Source organism: Diadema antillarum, unplaced genomic scaffold (genome assembly GCF_040938485.1).
Source record: "Diadema antillarum isolate AM-2024a unplaced genomic scaffold, OU_Dant_1.0 scf00000029, whole genome shotgun sequence".
NCBI classification, from domain to species: Eukaryota; Metazoa; Echinodermata; class Echinoidea; order Diadematoida; family Diadematidae; genus Diadema; species Diadema antillarum.
Genome location: NW_027270918.1, coordinates 6,564,693 through 6,588,356, shown reverse-complemented (window position 1 = coordinate 6,588,356; position 23,664 = coordinate 6,564,693). Strand labels below are relative to the sequence as shown.

The 23,664-nt window shown below is 37.3% G+C and overlaps 1 protein-coding gene across 1 annotated transcript in view; it reads right to left on the bottom strand.

The window, feature by feature from the left end:
• LOC139737370 (1-phosphatidylinositol 4,5-bisphosphate phosphodiesterase beta-3-like) overlaps positions 1-23,664 on the bottom strand; it is a 172,294-nt gene that overhangs the window by 50,179 nt on the left and 98,451 nt on the right. Inside the window, exons 11-17 of the mRNA XM_071648050.1 lie at positions 12,871-13,017; positions 12,256-12,416; positions 10,700-10,779; positions 9,479-9,563; positions 8,568-8,670; positions 6,864-6,956; positions 852-932 (exon numbers count right to left, since the gene is read on the bottom strand). Coding sequence (XP_071504151.1) covers positions 852-932; positions 6,864-6,956; positions 8,568-8,670; positions 9,479-9,563; positions 10,700-10,779; positions 12,256-12,416; positions 12,871-13,017 — 750 coding nt within the window. The remainder of the gene's footprint in view (positions 1-851; positions 933-6,863; positions 6,957-8,567; positions 8,671-9,478; positions 9,564-10,699; positions 10,780-12,255; positions 12,417-12,870; positions 13,018-23,664) is intronic.

Below are 23,664 nucleotides of genomic sequence, written 5' to 3'. Positions count from 1 at the left end.
CCCAAAAAACTCAAGACTTGTCAATGGCACAAACTGGGACCAATCCAGATCCAATGTCAAGAAGTATGATTATAAATTTCAACAAATGTAGCTGGAGTCTGTATTATACATGTATATTTCTTCTCCTATATTAACTCTTTCACATCCATTGACATCATGAATTATGTACAATGTTAACAGCATTAACAGTTGTGGTCCAAATGAGGTTAATGGAGCTGCTAGTTTTGTGGGGGAGAGAATCGAGAATCAAACTTGGCTCAACCCATGACTTGATGTAATGAGGAAGTACAATTTACAACAAAAAGTTGTCAAACAAAATTCCACAATTTCCCATGTTTTTGTTTTTTTACAATAGTAAAATAAAAAATGAATTACTGTCATTACAAACATATAAATTATACACCAAGTGAAAAACATGACTGTTCGGTACATTTGTGATAGATATATTCTGCAATGTTAGATTTATCCAAATAGGAAGATGTAATGTAAAACTCAAGCAAAGAGATCCTGAAGAAGCTTAGTGTTATATCAATGAAAATGGCACTGTTAGCATGAAAACTTATCAATTATCATCAAGAAGAAACATTCCTTTTGAACAAAATGGCACTTAATCTTGGTGTGGACAAATACCTGTCATATACTTTGAGAAAAGGAAATATGAAATTGATGGTCGTAACATTTTGATTAAGATACAATGTAAATGGTCAGTAATTAATACAATCTGCTCCTGTTAAGGTTATGAAGTTGAATTCTCCCAGATTTTCAGTAATATTTGTCAGCAGGTTCTGAATGCAAGGATGTTGCTGGTCCATGAGGTGAAAATGAATGAGAGAGAATTCTGAATGTACTACCTCCCCGACTAGGTCTATTTTCAAGCGAGGGATCTCCACTGTCCATCGACGTCAGCGAGGTCGTACTCTGGAGTCGACGACCTGGCATTCAAGAAAATGGTTATATTTACAGCTGAGCCTGGGTCCAACTTATCACAGTTGAATGGAGTTGGCTTTCTATACTTCATATCTTGAGCTCTATTCATTTAAATAGTATGTGACACCTGTTGAATCCTTGCAGTATTGGAATTAAATTGCACAGTTCATTTTCTTGAAGTAATGTAATAGTTACATGTATTTTCCTTGCTAAAATTACATAATATTCCACAAAAATTTGAACTCAATATCTTCGATTGAAAACACTGTATGAAAGCAATTTCTAAATCATTTGTCTTTGGTTTATATTTCAAATACATAAAACAAACATCTTACCCACATTGTCCACAAAAGAAAGAGTGATAACTGAAGCTCAATAAGCAAGTAGCTATATATATAAACTTGCTCTCATACTGCGATGTATAAACACGTTTTCATGCTGTGAGTGTCCATTTTGATAGAATAAGCAATTATATTCAGTCTACATTTAGCCCAAAATAGAGAGAAATCATAGAAATCATTCAAAACATTGCATTCTGAGAGATAACTGAAGAGTGTTGGGTTTTTATTTATCTGCATCTGATATCATTGCAATCAACATCAAGCCAAACACAGTTTTACTTTACTATCATATTTCAAAATGCTTTGTGCTTTAAAAAATGGTTGAGCACCTAGGAAAGAAGTCATGGATCAATGTTAACAAGAACAATTTCATCATTACATGTTACACATCAAGGTTGCCAAACATTTATTTTAAACATTATGCTTATAATTTCAAAGCATGAAAACAATTTTTGTTACGATTCTTCTGTAGAATTTACGCAGGAATTCCTCTCATCTGAGAGATATCGCACTACTAAAACTGTGGCCACATATGTGGCCATGTATTAGCAACAACTTTGGCTTCATGAATTCAGAAAAACAAAAATAATGACATTTTTCAAAGTCTGCCCATGGGATTGAGACATAAAATACAGAAGACGAGTACAAAGTTTGTATGCTGCTGATGACTTTTTGAGACATTGATGTGTCATGGTAGAAGCAACATGCAAACACAGACCATTGATTGTCTTGCATAGCATAAAACCAATCTGTTTGTATGCAATTTGGTGCACAGTATGAGTGAAGAAACACACTACGGTAAATGTGTCAATGGATTGTCCTGCCCTATAAAGCTCAAATCAATTTTCTCGAAATTTTTAATCAGGCTCTTTAATAAAAATGTAGGCATTTTTGTGATCAGAACATTCTGAAAGAAAGAAGAAGGAACTCAGCAACTGGTTGGAAATTTACAGTCACATATTACAAAGAATTACAAACATAGAGATTTTGTCCGCTGGAACAGAAAAGAAATTCCATATATAGACATGTTAGTCATTTTTGCATAAATAATCAAATAAAATATGGTTAACTGAACTGGTGCATCCAGGGTTTAATACACAATTAGTGTACCTAGGTTATAGTAATGTCAAAAAGGAATAACATTATACCTCTGATTTCTGATACTCTTTCAACAATAATGCTGTAAAGTGCCAGAATTCAAATTAGGCGATACATGTAGATGGGATTCCTCCATTCTTTGCAGGAGACAAAATGCACGGCCAAAGTGCTGAAACTTATGCTATGAATGACACTGAGAGGTCATTGCATAACAATGGCAAGTCCTAGCCCAGCCGCATATAATATAGCCATTAGTCACATCACATCCCAAGCCCACTGAGGTGACCTGTGCATGCTTCATTTTAATACTCAAGTGCAAGCAAGTACACAAGGATAGGCAATATTATATCAATAGTACATGATTTCATGATCCGCACAACACTAGACATTACGCCTGGCAAATGCATAGATAGCCCAAGTGCAGTTATATTCATATTCAAGTAGAACAGCATGAGTACTCATAATGCGTTTGCAGTGTGTATTGACTATTAAAAAAAAGAGCATTTGAGAGTACAAACTTTGTATGTACATGTACCATTTGTATTAGTAAATAATGTGTATTTATGACATTGATTTACAACATACTTTTTGTTTAGTACAGGATTCCCTGTGCAACAATAAAAATGTATAGTTCACTGCCATGAACTACAACGAAATCAATGAATGTTGCCCAGTACCAGTTCAACCTCATGTGTATTTAGGGTTTGATTCAATCTGACATCTGAACGTTTTTTAACTGGCAAAGTTTACCCAACCATGACAAGGGTTTAACTGGTCTGTCAACAAAACAATATGATGGGGTACTTTGGTTTATTGACTTTGCTTCTACATACATGTACATGAGTATTAACACATCCTAAATTCCATCTAAAGATAATCATAGAATTGATCACCCAACATGGTAGGATGTACGCAGACAATTAGTATGTCATCCTCGCATTCTTAAGATTCCACTAATTTCATTCCTGGAAATGGGGCTGAAATTAGGATTAAATGAACCGGGAAGTCCACTTGGGGACTTTAAAATTGAGGGGGAAAAAAAGACTAGGCTTTGACTAGCGATACATTTTTGATGAACTAAGGCTCGCCTGAAAGGCACATTTTGATGCCTTAAGCCTGATGAGAACATCACTATGGTCAATGCAAAGCATCATGGGCTAAAGATGATGTATTTGCTCAAGATGCATCATTCTGTAGGACAATGCAAAAGGCTAGACACACAATGTATGACCATTGGACACTACAGGATGGACAGTGACCACCATGGACCTCAAAAAACTTACATGCACAAACTGAGTTGCTGTTGAAACGATGAAAAGATATGTTCATTCATAAAAATATTTAAAAAACAGATTCCAAGCTTCTACACTGTTTGTGAAGATGAAGTACATAGCAGTATACAACCAAATATGGAAAACGTACAAGTGTATATTCCGCCCATAGTGAACATTATGAAATTACACAAATATTCAGATTTGACTTCATGATACATGAATAGCAGCATTATACCTGGCTTCCCCCCCCCCCCCCCCCCCCGAGTCATGTGACATGGTATCAAAATGATGTTTATAATCCTTGAAATACCTTAATACTGTATTGCCAACGGGGAACTGTGGCAGTTATTGTGGCTACACAGGCAGTAAATATTTCCATGTTTGACTCGACTATTACATTATGGTGTACATTACCCTACATTGTTTAATATACAATGTATGCTATGAAATGGTGACATGGATCCTAATCAAATGATTGGCTAGGAGCTATCATGTGACCAGTTTTTACTTTAACTAAAGACCCTAATCTACCACTCATATGCTTTGCATGTGTATGAATAAATGTACTGCAATTGTGTGTGCAGTTCAGTTCGCTTTGAGCAGGTGCAGGCCTGGGAATCTTCCAAAAAAAAAGCTGCCATAGAATCTAAATTGTTAAACTTCCTATCAAATTCACATCTACGAACACAGATCTACGAACACAGATCTACATCTGTGAGTTTGAACAAGTATATCTCACATATGATGCCATGTATTAACATTTGGGAACAATATTGCTGGTTGGAATTTGGGAATTGGATCTATACGCACCATCTACTACTAATTTAGCGCTGATTACTACATGGTAAGTTCTTCACTTCAGTGCTTAGTTTCTCATGGTAGGTTTATCTGTATACAGCAAATACAGGGAGTACTTTTTTACTTCATTAAATGACACACATAGGAAAGGATCCACATCACCATTTAATAAAACAAATAATGCACATTACTTGGGTGAGTGTTAGTAAAATTATCCCACCAGTATTAACTTCAGAACAGTCAAACGTTAGTATCAAGTCGATAATTCTTACTAATGCCCTGTGTAACGTGCATTATTAGTACAATTATACTTAACTGTAAGGTGTTAGTATGTAATTTTGATAATGGGATTGGCAGATAAAAGTCAAAGAAGGTAATTTAAGTTTCTGATTAAGAATATGTGATGCACTATCGTTAGTGTTACAAAGGATAAGAAATAATAACATCCATAGTGACTGCATTCTGACTCAGTCTCTGGTATTCTTATATTTTGAGATAGATATTTACAAATGTGAAAGAATAGTGCCCTCTGAAATAAATCAGTGCAATCTAGAATATGTACTAGGCACTACAGACTGATTGAGAATGTGTCATGCGCTTTAATAAGTTTTATCAAAAGATGTCAATAAATAAATCTAATAATCCAAAGTCACTGCATTTTGACAGTCTCTGGTATTCTTTCACTTTCAGATAGATATTTACAAAATGTCAAAGACCAGCATCCTCCGAAATAAATCAGTGTGATATAGAATATACCAGCACATCACAGACAGTACAAAAAACCTTGACCTCTTATCTGAGTTGTATAAACAAATTGAAGTCTGAGGAAGTGATTAGTGATAGTCTATCTCTTAATGACGTGGTACTCTTGATATCACAATATCATATATGCCATCGTGCATCTCCAGTCTAAAGAATTTGTATATGCAATTCCATGCCACGGTGCTTTGAGAGAAGAATTCTGAGAACTAACAGTCCTACAAGAAGCCATGCAATTGTTCAGCCATCTTGTTCTCCTTTCTCACTGAATGAATAACTAGTAATGGTAAGAGCTTCCTCTCTTATTTTTTTTTTGTTCTGCCATAGTTTGTTTATATGAATCCACAAATAAGAGGAGAAAAAGAACAATCTACAAGCAACTAGTTTTTATTGGTACAGTCCTTGTTTTACTGTTCCTTATCGACATATATTTCACTCATACTTATATCATTTACATAATGTTAATTATCTATATGACCAGGTTAGCTGGCTATAATTGAGTCAACCTTTTTTCTTTCTGAAGATGTGCTTTCCATGCAGTAACAGCTCTATGTTCAGTAAAGGATTGAACAAATCTTTCAGATTATCAGACAGCACAGGAAAAAGAAGTGTGTGAATAGCTCTTTTGGCACAACACTTGCCTGATATCAGTATCTCCAAGAAAGTAGATCCCTCTTTAAGAAAAAAAAAAAGACTTTGAGCATTTCCTTAACAGAGCAGTAACGATATCTGCCTAATCAAGTTACACCAGAGTGTGCATCTCAAACCTGTAGCTGTTTGATTAGTGCAGAAGTATGACTGGCAAGCAAGCCCCGAGAGGAGAGTATCTTACTTTGAGTTCAAATTGTTTCCAAATACAGAGTATCTGGGTTGTTTTTGCTTTTGTATTTTTTGCAAGGGATGAATATACAAGCAAACAGTACAATGACTCATGGAAAAATGATTTGGCATAGCATTCTCCAAATATTTCTCATTTTCAATTTTCTTGCTATCCTAATGGTAGATTCTCACATGAAGAACATTCAAGCCACAAGGAGAACCCTGCATGTGCACACCTCATCCCGAATGTAATAAAATCATTGCCATGGAAATTGCGCAAGTGCTAACCTTACAGTCAGATTATTGACGAAGTATTTTTTATGTGAACTTCAAATACTACCAAGGTTGGAATGCAAATTGGAAAGCATTTTAAAACATATCAAAACATTGTAACTGTCAATGTCAGCCTCACATTTTCCCCGACAAGGTTATTCATTGAACCTGCTAATATGCATGCTGCTTTATAAGGCAATAACAGCCTTTAGAAAAGGTGTGTGCTTTGTTTTAATATTGCTTCAACATTTTATACAGTCATAACTGTGTGGAAAGTTGCATGAATCAACAAAAAAAAATGCCAGATTTCTCTTGAAAATACACTTTGAAAAGCACAAAAAAGATACTAGCAAGCCTTCCACAAGTTGAGGCAACCACGACCACATATCATCGGAGGAGTAGAATTTGTTCGTCAGAGTTTTAAAGCATGAGCATGGTTTCCATGGCAACAATCAGCTGTCTTACAAGGCTACCCACAAGGCAGGACAGTCTCCGTAATGAACGCATGATGCTCCGGCGTGCTACGTTTAATGCATGGAAAGGTGATGAAGAAAGAAATAGGCGGAAGCAGTACCTCGACTCAGCCTGCGTGAGGGCGCCACATCGGTCGAGTCTTCGTCATCCACCGCACTGGTGAATGAAGAGTTGGAGCTAAAACGGCGCTTGCCTGTCAAATCACAGATTCATCGCCCAATCAGATAAAAACAAGCGAGATGGAGACAGACTGGTGCTCTGTCAGGCAAGCCATTATGGACTTGACTTGGAGCTCCATTACAAGTTTGTGCAGTTGTTGTTGTTGTTGTTGTTGTTGTTGTTAGAATAGAGGATAGGTAATGTTCATGTGATTCCAGTCACTTTCAAAGAGGTATATGAAAGGTGTTAGTTTGTAATGGACCGTAGACGACTAAAATACATAGAGACATACAGAAGTCTCACCTTCAAGAGATATTCCAAGAAAATATGAATAATCATTGACCAGCCCCATACAAATAGTCTATACACAGTGAATTAGAATTATGGCAAAGAATTGCCACCATGATGAAAGTTATATACATTCAATGGCTTAAGGGAATATCTGTTATGAGTCTCATAAATCACAGAATATCATTTCCTTGTGTCACTTGGCAACAAAGTCCAGTTAGTCAGGGGTTGTTTACGAGCATATAGTAAGATAATACAAATGTTGCTTGGTTGATAAACTGGTTAGCCGACCCCACAACCCTGATCTGGCTTTTCTTTTTGTTACCTTCCGTCATCACTTCATCAGCGATCAAGGCAGTGATGGAAACCATTGATGCTGCCTTGTCTCTTTTCTTCCCTGTCACAAAGGGGGGAGGGGGAGGGGAGGTACTAAGGTAATTCAGCAAATGGCATCTAGCCACTTGATTCCCACAGTCTAGCATTTGTCATAGCTGCAGCACAGGTATAGCATCGGTTCCTGTATCAGGAGGGTTAGCTTGTGGCAACTTGCTGTACTGCCTATAAACAGAGAGAACCTCATTTTTTCACTCATTAAATACTATTAAATAAAGCCAGCAATCACATTATTAACTCATCACGTTTTGAGATTTTCTCTTTGAACTGATCAAACCTGCAGCTGTAAAATAAATGTTACATCACTGTAAGACAGATTTCTTCAGGCACATGAACAAAGTGTTCCTTTGGGATAAACATCTGCAATTACGTCACTGCAATTCTTGTTTTTTAACCAATTAATCAGATGAAAACATATCAACATATATAGAAGCCCTAATGTGGTTACAGGTTTACAGACAGTAAAAATGTAAAGAATGATCTCATGATACAAATGCATCACTGCATCTAACCTGTGCTCATATCAAATTAATACACTGCATGTGGAAATTTTGTTTTGGGGTTAATTGTCTATTGTGTTAGGGTTAATGGATGTCAACGGTCTTTTAACCTGCTGATGCCATATCATAAATTTGCATTTCTTCCACATACCTCACTAGCACTTATTGAATACATGAAGTTGTGATAGTAAACTACAAAGAGAGTCATCATTATCTACACACCCTAAAATGTGCCAATCTTCAATAGTTCTGTTGACATGAAATGGTTGGAATCTTGTAAAATCATAAACATAATCTGCAATGATTACATTGTTTCAAATGAAGACAATAAAAGACAACAGTCTGCAAAAGATACATTCAAGAAACAAGGGGAATATGATGAGGTACTTGGGGCTCATATGTCAATAAAAAACTAGGGGACAATGATTAATTGTTTCCGAGCGGCTCAGGATTAGCTGGCATACCTGCTCGTTTCTTGCTGGCGTCACTCTGCTTCCGCTTCTTGTTCTTCACCAGGATCTTATTCTTCAGGCAGGCGGGATTAGGGAGTGGTTTACCAGATTCGATCTGAGCAGTGCAAGAAAGAGAAGGAGAGAGCATGAGAGAGAGAGAGAGAGAGAGAGAGAGAGAGAAGACAAAGAAATAATGGTCAGAAACAGGTGAAGGAGAGAGAAAATAATGAAAAAGAGAGAGACAGAATGAAACAGGAGAGAATTATTAAGGAAGAGATGATGATAAATAAGAACAGAAATACATAAAAAGGAGAAAGACAGAGTGATCAAGATATATATGATAGAGAGATACAACAAGCAAGAGAAAAGATAAACATATGAAAATATAATATTACTGCATGTCTTTCAGCACCTGAATTTTGAAATGTAGAGTTATCTGTCACACTAGTACATCTCCAAGTATCAGATTCTTTGTCAAGTTGTATATTACCCTGCTTGATTGCAAACATTTATAAATGAGACGTTGTATAAGGTGTCATTGAGTTTTAACAAATGCTTGCTTGCTTGAGATATCTTAGGCCCTACAGGCATCATAAACCAACAAAAACAATGAAACAACCAGATTTTGAATAGTGAAAATAAAGTAAAAATATTTGTTACGATTACAATTAGAACTATTCATCTTTGACAAAGGTACTATGTATAACTGAGCTCTAGCAGATGCATTTCCCTAAAGCTATTGAACTACAAATTAAACGAAATCATGAAGCAATCTTTTATACATTATTTCTCTAACAATACAAGAAAGAATATTACAAATTAGAGCTAACGAATGCCATAGTTATGCAATATCATTCTAGGATTGAACGTTTGGTTAGCTCTGCCTTTTCTTTTTGCCAGGGTCTAATGTGTCACAGACTTACCGGAAACTCGGATAGGGGGTCGATTAAGAGCTTGTCACCGAATATGGTCCGGCAGTAATGCGCCATCTTGGCTTGCTGTTTTTGTCTGGGAAGAGAAAGTAAACAAAATAAAACAAAATAAATGATCTATTATGATCACAAGCAAGATAAGATGAGATAGGACCAGTACTGTGGAAATACAAATTGTGTACAATTGTGCTTCTCCTGCCTATCAGGTTACTGTAGATAAAAATCCATCATTTTTTTTATGATTCCAATGAAATGAACATTTGAACAAGAATATGTTGTATGCAACTCATAAGATGAGGGATCATTTTTGTGCAGAGGATGTCACACATGTAGGAATATTTATTTCATAACTTTAAATAAATTTCACAAGATGAACACTTTTCAAATATTTGATATCTTTAAAGTAGTTCTTTACATAGAAAATGATTTTGCACCATGGATAATGTCAAAATAGGTTGTACAAAACTTGATGTGTTGATTAAAAAAAACAACAATGATGCATCTTTTTCCATGATTTGGTAAGTTGAATACTCTAATGTCAACAAAATTAAGCAACATTTCTGTAAGTACACAGCAAAGAATAAATTGAGAAAAGAGAGACTCTACATGTCTCGCAAATACTTAGTGACAAAATTACCATTTCTGATTTTAAAAATCTAGATTTTAAAAATCTAGATTTAGAAAGAGGAATTCATTATACGAGCATTCCACTGTTATGATATCAAAACAAAGAGAATCCGAAATTAGTTACAGCATCATTTACATTTAGTTTATGTTTAGTTCTTCGTAAAGGGCAAATGTGTTGTAAAATCTATCTCACTGGACATACATTGTACATCTGAAATTAAAGTCATGTTCCTGTTATTGGGTGTAATTCTCTTTTTTTAACCAGTACTGTATATGGCATATAATCTGCCAGTTTTTAAGAGTCGGGGGCTATTCATAATTTTAAAAACCCACATATCACACGAACTCTGATCGCGACACGAATACAATGTTCACACGCACATGTTCACGTACCGGTATACAGTGCACAGTACGAGGTATATCAACAAGGTGCATGAAAACACTGTACTCCACGATCGCAAATCTATGCACTCACAAAATTGTCTTGAATTCCCGATTCTTGAATAATTAGTCTAACTAAATATACAGTGTGTACACTACATGACTTGGACGCTAGCAGTCTAGCCTTTTGACCTCCCGACTCACGTGCAGTGGTTCTCAAAGGAGAGTATGACAGGAAACTCAGACGTCTTGAACGCGGACTCATTGATGGCTTCAATTACATCCTGCAATTTGATCAGAAAAAGACACTGCTATTACATCACATCACTGGACAATATTTCACAAGTAGAAATTTTCAAGGAGTGGCCTACATAATTTTAACTGTGCCCCCAATATCAAGCTGTCATTATTTGTTTTATATACCGAAAATATAGATTCCAAAATATAGATACCAAAAATATAGATTCTAGTCTCTTTTACAGCACTCGTAATCAACGCTGATCGGTCGTATCATTGGTGCGTACATATGAGAGATCTATGTGTACAGGGTTACGACTGTCCCAAATCCTATTTACGGGGCACAGTTGATTCTATGCCCCAGGCACAGTAAATCATGACGTCATTTTGATAAAAAATGGGGCACAGCTATTTTCATGACTCCACTTTTAACCAATCATATGAGAGAATCTATATATGAGGTATATAAGTATATAAATATATCAATTTGGAGTCATCAAATCCCACATCTTCTTCAAAACTCTGAAAGTTGTTGAAGCTATATTAAAATGTGTTTCCACACAGATATTCCCTTACATCTATTTCCTCATAACTTGGGACCATTGTGAATAGTAATGAAGCACATAGTGAATGTATCAGAAAACAATATGTTCATTTGCATGACGCAAAAGGATACAGTACAGAGCAAGGAAGACTTGTGACAACTGAAGGAGAAAAAAAAAATCTTAAGAACTTGTTGATGACATATATTTCCTACTGACATCTATCAATCAAATTCCATTATAGGAGTCCAGACTCGTGTACACAACTTTCCCTCACAGTCATATCCTTCACATGTTTACACGTCTCATTCAATACTAATTTTGTGAACAATAGGAATTGGCATACTGAGAGATGAAAGATATATCCCCATGATAAACCTCTTGAGTGTATCACAGTGCTCTATTTGTTGTATTACCACACATTACATATCGCCCAGCAGGAAGTAAATTCCAAGCCAGTCTGTCATGTCAGATAGCATGGTCTCTGCCAACACCCCCCCCCCCCCCCCCCCCCCCCCCCAATGGAAGACTGGTTTCATTTTCCTGGTTTCCGCTGCCTCTATCACCTGTATATATCTGCTTTCATCTTGTGTGTCACATTAGTCTTTGGCATAATATCACCACCTCTGCCTATAGACATGTACCCAACAGGGCCAGGGTGCCGTAACTTTTTTAGATTAGCAAAACTAATCTCAACCTCCTCAAAGCAAGCAATCTTCATTCCAAACTGACCAATCTGGACTGCAAAGCAGGGTGCACAGAGATCACAAAAAACATGTGAAATTATACTGAAAAAAAAAAATTGCCCATCAAATCGCTAAGAGTCATGACAAAGTACCCTGGGCAATACCAAAGTGCCAGTGTGCCTAATACACAAGAAGAATCTCAACTGGAAAAGTAAATCTCGGGTTGACATAAGAAAAAAAAAGACTACTAAAGCCTGGAAAACAAGCTATAGAGAGGAATGTTGGCAGCATGAACCTTGAACAAGACATCGGTGCACATGGTGTAGCCGTGGGTGATGACGGGCTCGGGGTCCGTGTTCTCCTTGCCGTCCCAGCAGTCCAGCTCCACGCAGCGGCATCCGGACAGCAGCACCTGGCGGTAGATCTCCACCGAGGACCTCCCGGTCAGCTGGTGGCCTGGGAAGGTGGAGGAGAGTACGACAGATGATGACAAAGCCCGGAAGAAGAGTCGAATCAGGTAAAATAATGATTGTAAAGATGAAAATTATGATATTGATCATCTCCTGATAATAATTATTATTATCATCATTAATATTACCACTCTTTTCATTATCATTGTCCTTGTTATCATCACCATTATTGTTATCATATAGATTATGAATATGATGACGAATTACACTTTTTCCATTACTATTATTATAATTGCATTATTATTATTATTATCATCATCATCATCATCACCACCATCTTTGTTATTATTATTAATACTTTTACTATCAACATTGTTCTTATTGTTGTCATAATTTTTAATGAATTTGAATTGAACAGATTGGAAGTGGATCAAATGGAAAATAAAGCAAATTATTATTTTACACAATGCAATATGACAAGAAGCCCAGGCCATGCTCACCAGTGAGGTAAGTGTTGTGAGAGGACTTGATGAAGTAGTGTGAGAGAGGCTGTTCCATGTCCTGAGCCATGAGGTATGACTCCATCCCATTCACTTGGTTGTCATCACTGATCAGGTACTTTATCAGCGACTCGATGGACATGTGACCTGAAAACAAAGAGAGAAAGAAAATGGCAGCTTTAATGGGACATGCATTTATGGAATGACGATCATTTTGTGAGATGAAGGACTATACAGTGCACCTCAATCTTGGTATTCATACCTCACAGAGAATTAAACAATGACAATGTTCCAAAAAGTGTATCTACGTACTGTAAACAAGCAGATATCTTTGCAAACTTTGCCCCACTCAAAGAACAGACAAACAAACAAACAAATAAACAAGGAGAATTCTCTCTTACTGCCTATCATAAACACAAAATTTTACACAGAAAAGTTGAACGGACAGATCACATGTAAATGTTGCCAGATCTATGTCAGGTATCTCCTAACTATATCTCACACACACACACACATATTATTTAATTGAGATGAAAGAGTTCATAACCTTCCCTTATAATTGCACCCGATTGGCAAATTGCCCTACATTGATGTAAATAAGCACTGAATTGATCAGTGTTTTAGTAGTAGCCATGATAAAAATCATGGGCATACATACTCGGGCAGGATCCGAACCTACAACCTCCTAATCTCCGGGCAGACAACTTATCCACTCGACCACCAAGCTTCCTTCCGACAGACAGTGCTGATTCTAATCCCTATAGCATGCAGTCGGTACTGCATAATTAGTCAGTCTATCTACATCGATATACAGTTACTTGTCAATCAGTTGCAATAAAACCAGTCGATGGAAAAACTTCCCTTATTAGCATAGCAGAAAGTGAGAACAAGTTTCTTGTTCACTGATTAATCACATAACAAAAGGCTACCTACTCAAGCCCTTAACTTGAACTCCTTATGCCGTCAACAGTGACAGATCCAGGAATTCCGTAAAGGGGAGGCGCCTTTACAAACTTAAAGGGGGCGCGCACGCCCCCATTTTTTTATTTCTTTTGTGTTATCAAAAAATAAAGAGGGGGCCCGCGCCCAGTGGGTCCCCTTCTGGATCTGCCATGGGTCAAGTAACATCATATTAATTCCACATTGTTGCAGTCCCACTATACTTGAGTTATTCCACGTGTATAAAGTGAAAAGTTAGCTCTAAAATGAGCCGGCATCCTTCCCAAGGGAAAAAGATACACACTATCAGTCTTCGAATCACTTCACTTATTTTATATTTTCATAAAACTCAAGCAGAAGGACACATTACAGCCTTCAGACACACAGTCTCAAGTATTGATTAGATATTATTGGGTCTGTTTCCATCAATTCTTCACAGATCCCTGCTTTTCAAACCCCTCAATTTGCTGGCATTTTGAGATCTTCACCTCAACTCAGGCACTACCCACACTTCCGCACGCCAAATGTCGTGGGATAACAGGAGAGTGAGACCCGGCACACAAACAGCAAAAATCTGCTCCGCGGATGCTAAAAAGTGTCAGTCAAACCTTGTGAAGGTAGTAAACACATCAATATTGCATGGAGTTTACAAAAAAAAAAGAATGTCTCTCCCAAGGTGGTTTATCTGTGCCTCGCCGGCAACAATTCAATAGCACTTATTTTCTAACTCCATGGACTCAGTCGATGCATGCAGGAATTGCATAGTAAATATGTATTCTAGCATTCCCTCCATCGGAAATGAATCTGGATAGATAGCGTGGAACGGAAATGAAATGTATGACAACAGTGAAGAGCTTATGTATGCTCTTTGAAGTCTCATCAACACCCATGCACAACCTTGATACAAGCATAAAGTGTACATATATATTTATGTAAGTACGCTGTATGTATACATTTGTATAATATGGGATTATGAAAGACTTTGAATTCATAATGCCATTGGCAAGTTTCAAGGAGATGAACTATGAAGTCTCCATCAAGGATTTCATGTGCACAAATACATGTACTTCATTTTCGCCAATTGGCAAACATAATGTGCAAGTAAACTATTAAAATCTGAAAGTGTTCAAACATGTCATTTTAAGAGAATGATGTTTCTTCAAGTATGCATACATGATTCATTAAGACAATTCTTGCAACCACCTAGACTTTGCCACCTGCTGTTCATTTTCATAGCTCTTCAGCCTCAATCACTTTCCGAGAAATGCAGATCGATCAATATCTTCCAAATACGAGGTTATCATGGCTTATCTTTTTCTATTCTAATCCATAAACCAGTTCAAACATTACTTGAGTTTTTAAGAACTAGAAGTCATAATCTTTTCACACTGAACTTGATATGTGCATATCATTCAAAGTCCTATTTCAATATCAAAGGTCGATTACTTTCAAATTTGCCAGGGAAGAACAGACAGTGAAAACCACTAAATGAGCACCCTACACAATCATCAAAATAAGTTCATCAGGTTCTTGATTAAGTGCAATCTTTTAGAACCACAATTTCTTTTAAGAAACAGCAACTACCAAATAAATATCAGGTAGATTAAATCCCTCTCCTGTCCTTTCATCAGTAAAATAGGGGGAGTGTGCCTCCTTTCTCCAATTTCATAACTTACAGATGTTGAAAGGAAGAGAAATAGAAAAGAGTGCTCAAATTGCGATTAGTATTTCATTGCCTCAGCAGTTCCTTAAGAGAGTCTTCCTGGAATATCCCTGGGGCTTCTCTCCCCGACAAAAGCTGACGCATGCTAGTAAGAGCCACATAGCGGAGCACCAATTAATAAGTCCTCTTGAGAGGGAGCTCGGAGGAGCTATGGGAGATGGGGAAGGGGGTTAACGGGACTGCATCAGTGATGCTGCACCATGGCAACCCTTAACCCTCTCGATACCAAGCCAAGGACATTTGCATCTTTTACTATAACCTTTTGGAGGAAGTTTCTACAAACATATGTGTAGACTATTATAAAGTGAATGCTGAAAAATGAGTGAAAAACATCAATGCAAATAAAAACAGATGTCTGTTGAAAATCTATGCACAACATGTTGTTTAACTTGTTCATGAACTCCGCTTGTTGTGTGCTAAATCAGTACACAGTGCATGTCTCTTTTTCAGATTTGAATGCACAGCACCAACACATTTGTACACATAATAATGAATTAGAGGTGGGTGGTGAAGGGTGTGGATCAGGGTTTTGGTGGGGAATTCTTTGGGCACGGAATGCAATCTTAATCAGTGGGCACAGAATTATGCTGAATACCAAACAATACTCCCATTGTGTCTCAAGTATGTTTAACTTATACAAGATATGTGCAGAGTACAGACTCATTTCTAAAAGCCACTCATTAGACGATTTAATAGACTGTTGTAAGAAATGAGGAAATATACCAGTTCTCAATTTTACCTGCTAACAATTGAAACAGATCTGCACTGTTGGATCAATGCAGTAGTGTTCAAGAGACTTGGTTAAGCTGCTTAGTAATGCTTAAAATAGAATTGTAATCACTGTAATGGCACTTATGGTTAGCTGGTCACATTCATCAAAGTTATTTGATATACAGACAGCCCATTCAGAAATGTCCAGTTTCTGTTCCTTTTTCTTTTCAGGGGCTATTAATAACTCAGCCCACTTAGGGTGTGTTTAGGCTCAATTAGCGAAGGCAGAATCAGCGTTTTGAAACGCTGATTCAAAACGCTGACTCAAAACGCCGTTCACGGGAGCACTGTTTATGCTCACTTTCTTCGAGACGTGGAAAGAGCGTTTGCGATTGCTTCGCTGACCTCAGCAGAGGCAGGTCAAATTGGGGCGCGCACTGCGATCGGTGGCCTGGCCTATGAGAGCAGCTGGGAAAGACATGTGTATGCACAGTACATGGGAAAACTGCACAGGCCAGGGTAGCTGGCTGGCCGGGCGCGCGCTTTTTCACGTGAACCAGAAAGGCGTTTAGATGATGTCACTCTAAACGCGTATAGAAATGCTGTTGCGTTCATGCTTCCCCGTCAAACGTGATTAGTCAGAAACGCCGATCGTAAACGCACCTTTTTGTGCGTTTTGGATCGGCGTTTTGAATCAGCGTTTCTATAGAAATGAGCATGAACGCAACAGCGTTTTGCACTAATCACGTTTCAAAAGCCTGATTTTGGCCCCCAAAATGGAAGCATAAACGCACCCTTAGGCTGATAAACTCTTTGAGTGCTTCGAGTGCAGCCGCAGACACAGAAAACCCATAGCATTGTACAGAGAATATTAAGCACATACCTGTATGTTCCTTTGCAAAGTTTGCATTCTACCAATTGCCTACTTTTGTATCCAATGAATGCTGGAAGTCACCACGTACACACACACACATTATACTAAAAAATGGCCTAGAAGATCAGATATACAGAACATTAATTTGTGTTACTCTATAGAGATAACATTTCCTGGAGGTACAGCAAATGCAAGGAACAGTATTCTCTTCCTAGACACAACTTCATTGCAACTGTACATGTACATACAAGCTAACTACCATAGAAACTAAGAAAATATTTCATGGACTTTTGGTTATGAACAAAGAGCACGCAATCATGCCTGTCATCTGGTGTTGATATAAGTGCACCTTGTATCATTCACTTCTTGCATCAATGCATAAAGAGTCTATTTACGCATTTATCAAGCTTAACTTACTCTGCATAATGAGCAGTGAATCATTAATACTGGACTGTTCGATGTTAGTCACGGATCTGGCCCTCCAATATAATATGTTATTGTAATAGATACATTTAATAGACAACAGATAACTTCCTTCTGTGTAACATAATATGGTCTGCGCTTTCAATGCAAGTTCTGCATACATACATACTTCAGTTCACTTCAATGCTGTGAACTACATGCATTCACTGGAAAATATGAGACATATCAAATCCTATAGCTATGTCTAGTAGTAGGCCCATTTCTCTTCTATCCATAGATGTGTTACTGATTGGTATTAAACGAAATGAACAGAAAAGTCAATTAACCTTTAAAAAAATCTCTCTATCTCTTTTTTACTCTATCTCTCACCCTCTGTCTGAATCAACTTTGTATCACTCTCATATGCAACTTTTCATGTGCATTTAAGCCTGAGTTTATTTTATTTCACCACAGGTCACTCACTTTAGCCAATGGCCGTTCTTCTGTGAGTCTGCGTAGTTTAAAAATTATAAGTGGAAAGATGAGCAAAGAAAATGGGATTCCATCGGGAGTCGAACCCAAGACCTCCAGATTGCTAGACCGGTGCTCTACCGACTGAGCTATAGAAAGCCCTAGTTCAGTGTTCGTCCCAGAAACCCTTAATTCTCAATGCTCGGGTGGTCAGAAGCTATAGCAGTGTGTTTGTGTGTGACACACACGCGCACACACTTAAACCTGGCATAAACCCGAAGGATAATTCAACTTGGGGATAAATGCGAGGGATCACCGAAGTGATGCAGCTTTTTGAGTTTGTAACAAATAAAGACAGAATAAACTGACCAGAAAGAATATAAATTATTAGTGGAAAGATGAGCAAAGAAAATGGGATTCCATCCCATTTTAAAATAGTTTAAAAATCATACACTTACAAACTACAACATTTTATACATAGCACAGAAAACGAGAAAAAAACCCCAACCAAATGAAAGTGAAACATATAGAATCATATATATAAAAAAAGGAATTAACACACTGAACAAAATCAAAAATGGATGACATTCAATGTTACAGTTCAATGTAAACGATTACTGTATAATCTATCGATCTTGTTTTCAAAAGTGGAGAAAGATACACTTCATTTTGCATCATCTGAGAGAATGATCCACAGTTTGGCACTAATAATCAGATGCCAAGGCATCTCAGTATACCAGAAGGAAGCCAAAACCACAGTATCCATTCCACATCAATCATGTAGTCAGTGTGGCAGCTGTTGCTCATTTGATACTTTTTAGGCATGATTAATAATTTTGGGGCATGACGGCACGGACAGAATGATAACCGACTTGCTTTGTCCAACAGATCAGACAAGAAAACATGTTAAAGGACAAGTTCACCTTCATAGACAGGTGGTTTGAGTGAATGCAGCAATATTAGTAGAACACATCAGTGAGAGTTTAAGCAAGATCGGACAATCCCTTCAAAAGTTATGAATTTTTTAAGTTTCTGCTCAGTCACGGCTGGATGAAAAGACTACTATAGCTTGTGATGTCACATGAGTACAACGATATAAAGAAAGAACGAAGAAAATTCAAGATACTTCCATTTTTCTCGCATAACAAAAGAACACTCGACTTCTCTCTTTCAGAAGGCAGGGGGAATAATATTACCCTTAACATACGTCAGTAGCAAGTCGAAGAAATGTACACTTTATTCAAAAAGTACAGTTTTGTGAAATTCTCTTTTTATTTTCCTTATATAGTTGTATGCATGTGACATCATACACTGTAGTACAGTAGTCTTCTCTTCCAGCAGTGACTGTGCAGATACCTAAAATATTCGTAACTTTTGAACGGATTGTCCAATTTTCCTCAAACTTTCACTGATATGTTTTACTAATATTGCTGCATTCTCTCAATCCTTATGTATATGAAGGTGGACTTGTCCTTTAATCTTCAACCATAAAGGCATTACATACATTTTTGCACTTCTAACAGCTTCAACTGAATTGTTTCTAAGCTTTGTTACTTTTGTTCAATTATGAATACTGTAGATTTTTTTAGAGTATTACATAATTTCACTACATTATTGGCATATTGTTTCTCATATCACATTTCATCATTTTTTGTCATTAATACATTGTATCAATCTCTTAAATTCAGTGCTTCGGAGCCTACATTCTACAAGCTTCTGATTTTTAGTAAGTTCCTCATGTTACAGGCTATTCATATTTGCTTATAAGTATACATTTATCTATTTATGTCTCAAATTGATTCTTTTGTGTTGTACATCTTTCAAAATATCAAATGGGGAACAAAATTGTATGGAATGTGGAATATGAAACAATAAATTTTAAAAAGTTTGCATGTAATACATACTTATTTAATTGAATATATTAGTAGTTTTCTACATAATTTGCAGTAATGTATCTTTCCAAAATAACATAAATATCTAAATATCTAAAAGAAAAACTAAGAGATGATAGATGTTCTTTAAAATTTTTGAATTAAGTTCTTGTGCACTTCTGCAACTCAGTTTCCTTCATGACAGTGAAAATTCTTAGGTAACAAACCATGCTGGACAGATGAATGAAAGAATGAAAACATAATTACTTTAAATGAATCAATCAATGACTCAATCAATGAATACATTTTATGTTGTTTTCCTTGACCCATTTTAAACAGATGTTATATACTTTTCCTCTGACTACTGTTACAATATTTGCCAATATTAAAGAGAGAAAGTGTGTGTGTGTGTGTGTGTGTGTATGTGTGTGTGTGTGTGTGTGTGTGTGTGTGTATGTGTGTGTGTGTGTGCAAGAGTCATGTGATAGCTGTCATTTAGCAGCACATGGTCATGTGACCCATTTTCCCAGGAAGAAGATTTGGGTGGAGGATGGGGGAGGGGGGGGGGGGGGGGGGGGGGGGGGGTTAGTGGCCGGGAGAGGAAGTCATGGATCTAAAGAATAGGGCTGAAGGAATGTTGACTGTAAGATTCAGGGTTTTGTTTCGTTTCAACGCGGGGAACCAAGCGCAGCTCATCCACTCATGTCTAGGTACCAGGAAACATGGGTGCACGCTGATAGCATGTTTTGTGTTACTGTGACGATTGCAATCACTACCCGCATCCTTTGATGACAGCCATTGACCCTGATTGGCCTGGCCTTAAAGCCCTACACCACTCGTGTTTGCCAAAATGAAATCAATGAGAAACTCTTCATTTAAGCCAAGTTCTTACAGGTCAACATATCAATCCTCATACCATATGGGATTAGCATCAAACTTGAACTGAATCATGAGCATTTATAGAATGTTTAACACTTATAATGGTGAGGGTAGTTAAAAAAGATGATTAAAACGTGGTAAAGTAATCATTGTGACTGTTATTGCCATTTCTACTATCACAATTATTATTTCGTTATCACCATCATAATTAGCATAATCAAAACTATCATTGTCATTATCATTCTATCATTACATCATTATCATTACCATATTTACTCTGAATATCTAATTACACGGATGCAGGGGGAACTTGCAATCTAAAACCTTGTTACTGTTGCATATATGCACAAACATTCCACAAGGTCAATGATTTACCAAGTGATCACCTTAATGGTGTTAACATTGTTATTGATCTCCTTTTTTCATGTGACTGTTTAGTAGACCAACAGCTGTTCAGTGTTTTTATGGTTGTTTCTAGGAATTTTGATGTGTGCACCCCATAAGGGAAGCCACCTAAAGGAGAACTGCCATCTGACAGAAAAAAAAAATCATCATGCATCCCCCACCCATCCCCCCCCCCCTTCCCCATACACAGTACATGTTTAACCCATTCTGAGCCAGAAACTTTGGACAGTGTGTAAATTACTACACAGTCATTGAGTTTCACCTCCTAAACCTCTTTTCTCAACCTCCCTTACCCCCCCCCCCCCCCCTCTCTCTCTTTCTCTTAAAAAAAAAATGAGGAGATTTTGTGACAATATATGAAACCTATCCCTTATAGAGGCCACAGCCATTTATCACAAGGTTATACTGCTGAGAGTAGAAAGTGACACAATATGCAACCTATTGTGTGAAGAGGATGTAACTAAAGATTCTCGCCCAAGAAAGGCAAGATGATGCGGAAGCTTCCCTTTGTACAGTACAAGGTAAGTCTTTTCCACTACTTTAACCCATTGAGGATGGACTGATTTTGTTACAACATGCATTTCCCACAGACACTACTCGGAACTCGTCCTTAATGGGATAAAACACTGATTTACTGACAACAAAGCATGGAAACTAGATTCAGAAATTCTATTTATGTAAAAAGCCCTTTGCTTCAATGCCTTGTTACCCAATTTCCATAACTAATACAAAATCAGGTGAAAATCATATTTTTTTCTTTTGCTAAATTTGCTTGAAAATGCTGCATTCGATGTTTGTTTGTTGTTGGTGTTTTGTTGTTTTTTAGCATTTCTCATCATTCTCCACAAATAGAAAAAAAAAAACTCTGCTGCTAGGTCACATTAAATCCAAGCCAAACTAGAAATGTCGCTACAGCGACTGGTTATACCCCCGCCAAACAACATTTCATAAGCTTTGGTCAAAACAACATTTCATAAGCTTTGGTCAAAAAACTGAGGAAGTAGTTAAATCCGCAAGATCTTTCCTTGATCTTCTGCCATTAATATGCCGTTACCATGGCAACGTACTTTCGGGTACTGTCGAAAAATGCGTCTTGCACATCTACAACCAAAGGCACACATCTGTACCAAGTTTCACGGAAATTGGGCAAAAACTGAGGAAGTAGTTTGCAACACAAAATTTTCCATCATTTTGGCTCATAATATGTGAGCTGTTACCATGGCAACATACTTTTTGTCACTGTCAAGAAATGTGTCATGCTGACCTATATCCTAAGACAAACATTCAATTATATGAATTCCATGAGAATTGGAAGAACACTGATGAAGCAGTTTTGCCTTAAAGCATTTTGCCCTATATTTTACCAATAACATGCCGTTACCATGGCAACGCACTTTTTGCCACTGCGGAAATATGTGTCTTGCACATTAACATATTCAGATGAACATCTGTACCTAATTTCATAAAAATTGATCAAAAACTGTGGGAGGAGTTCGCAACGCAAGATTTGTACCCATTTTTGCCCATAATATGCCGTTACCATGGCAACGTACTTTTGGGTACTGTCAAAAAATACGTCTTGCACATCTACAACCCAAGGCACACATCTGTGCCAAGTTTTATGGGAATCGGTTGAAAACTGAGGAAGTAGTTCGCGACGCAAGATTTGCAACGGACCGACCGCCCGACCGACCGCCCGACCGCCCGACCGCCCGACCGCCCGACCGTCCGCTGATTCCTATATACCCCCTTCAAACTTTGTTTGGCGGGGGTATAAAAATGTCTCTTCTTCCTTTTCTATACCATACAAAGTGCAGTCTGTCTAACATGTTGATAACGTTCAAAATGTTTTCAGACAAATTTCCCTGTTTAGCAAATTTTTGGAGTTTCCTGGTTCAAATGTTAAGTTTCAAGGGTGTATTCAATACAACAATCTATAATTAAAGCATGCACAACTCAGTTCACATATATGCATGTCTCCCTACATTGATGGTAACATTTGGTAAAATGCATAAAACATAAAATGACGCAGTGCTGGAGGTAATCATTGCTGGATTCAAAAAGTAAGGAGCCATGCTAACTGGCAGCTAACCAGTTCTCTTATCAACCCATACATCCCCAAATTTGAAAGTTCCTAAAGATTTTATAGACCAACTAATGTATATGCTGTTATTTTTACGTACAGATATTTTCACGAATGAGGGGATCATGGACATTTTTGCGAGATGTTGTTTTCGCGAATCGATGCAGAGATCTTCATAAGCGCACTATTACCCTCTATAGCGCACGGTGACATTTTCGCGTGTTGGTAAATTCACAGCCCATGCGTGATTCGTGAAATTCGCCAAAATTAAACCCTCGCGAAAGTAACAGCCTAATATACAGTATCATGTCAATGCAGGCAATGAGTTAAGGGCTGGTCCTGGAATGAAGTCAGCTGAATGGAACAAAACACCTATCATAATAGTTTATTACAATTAGTGGGTCTAAAACAGCACTGAATAGATTACAGAAAACCT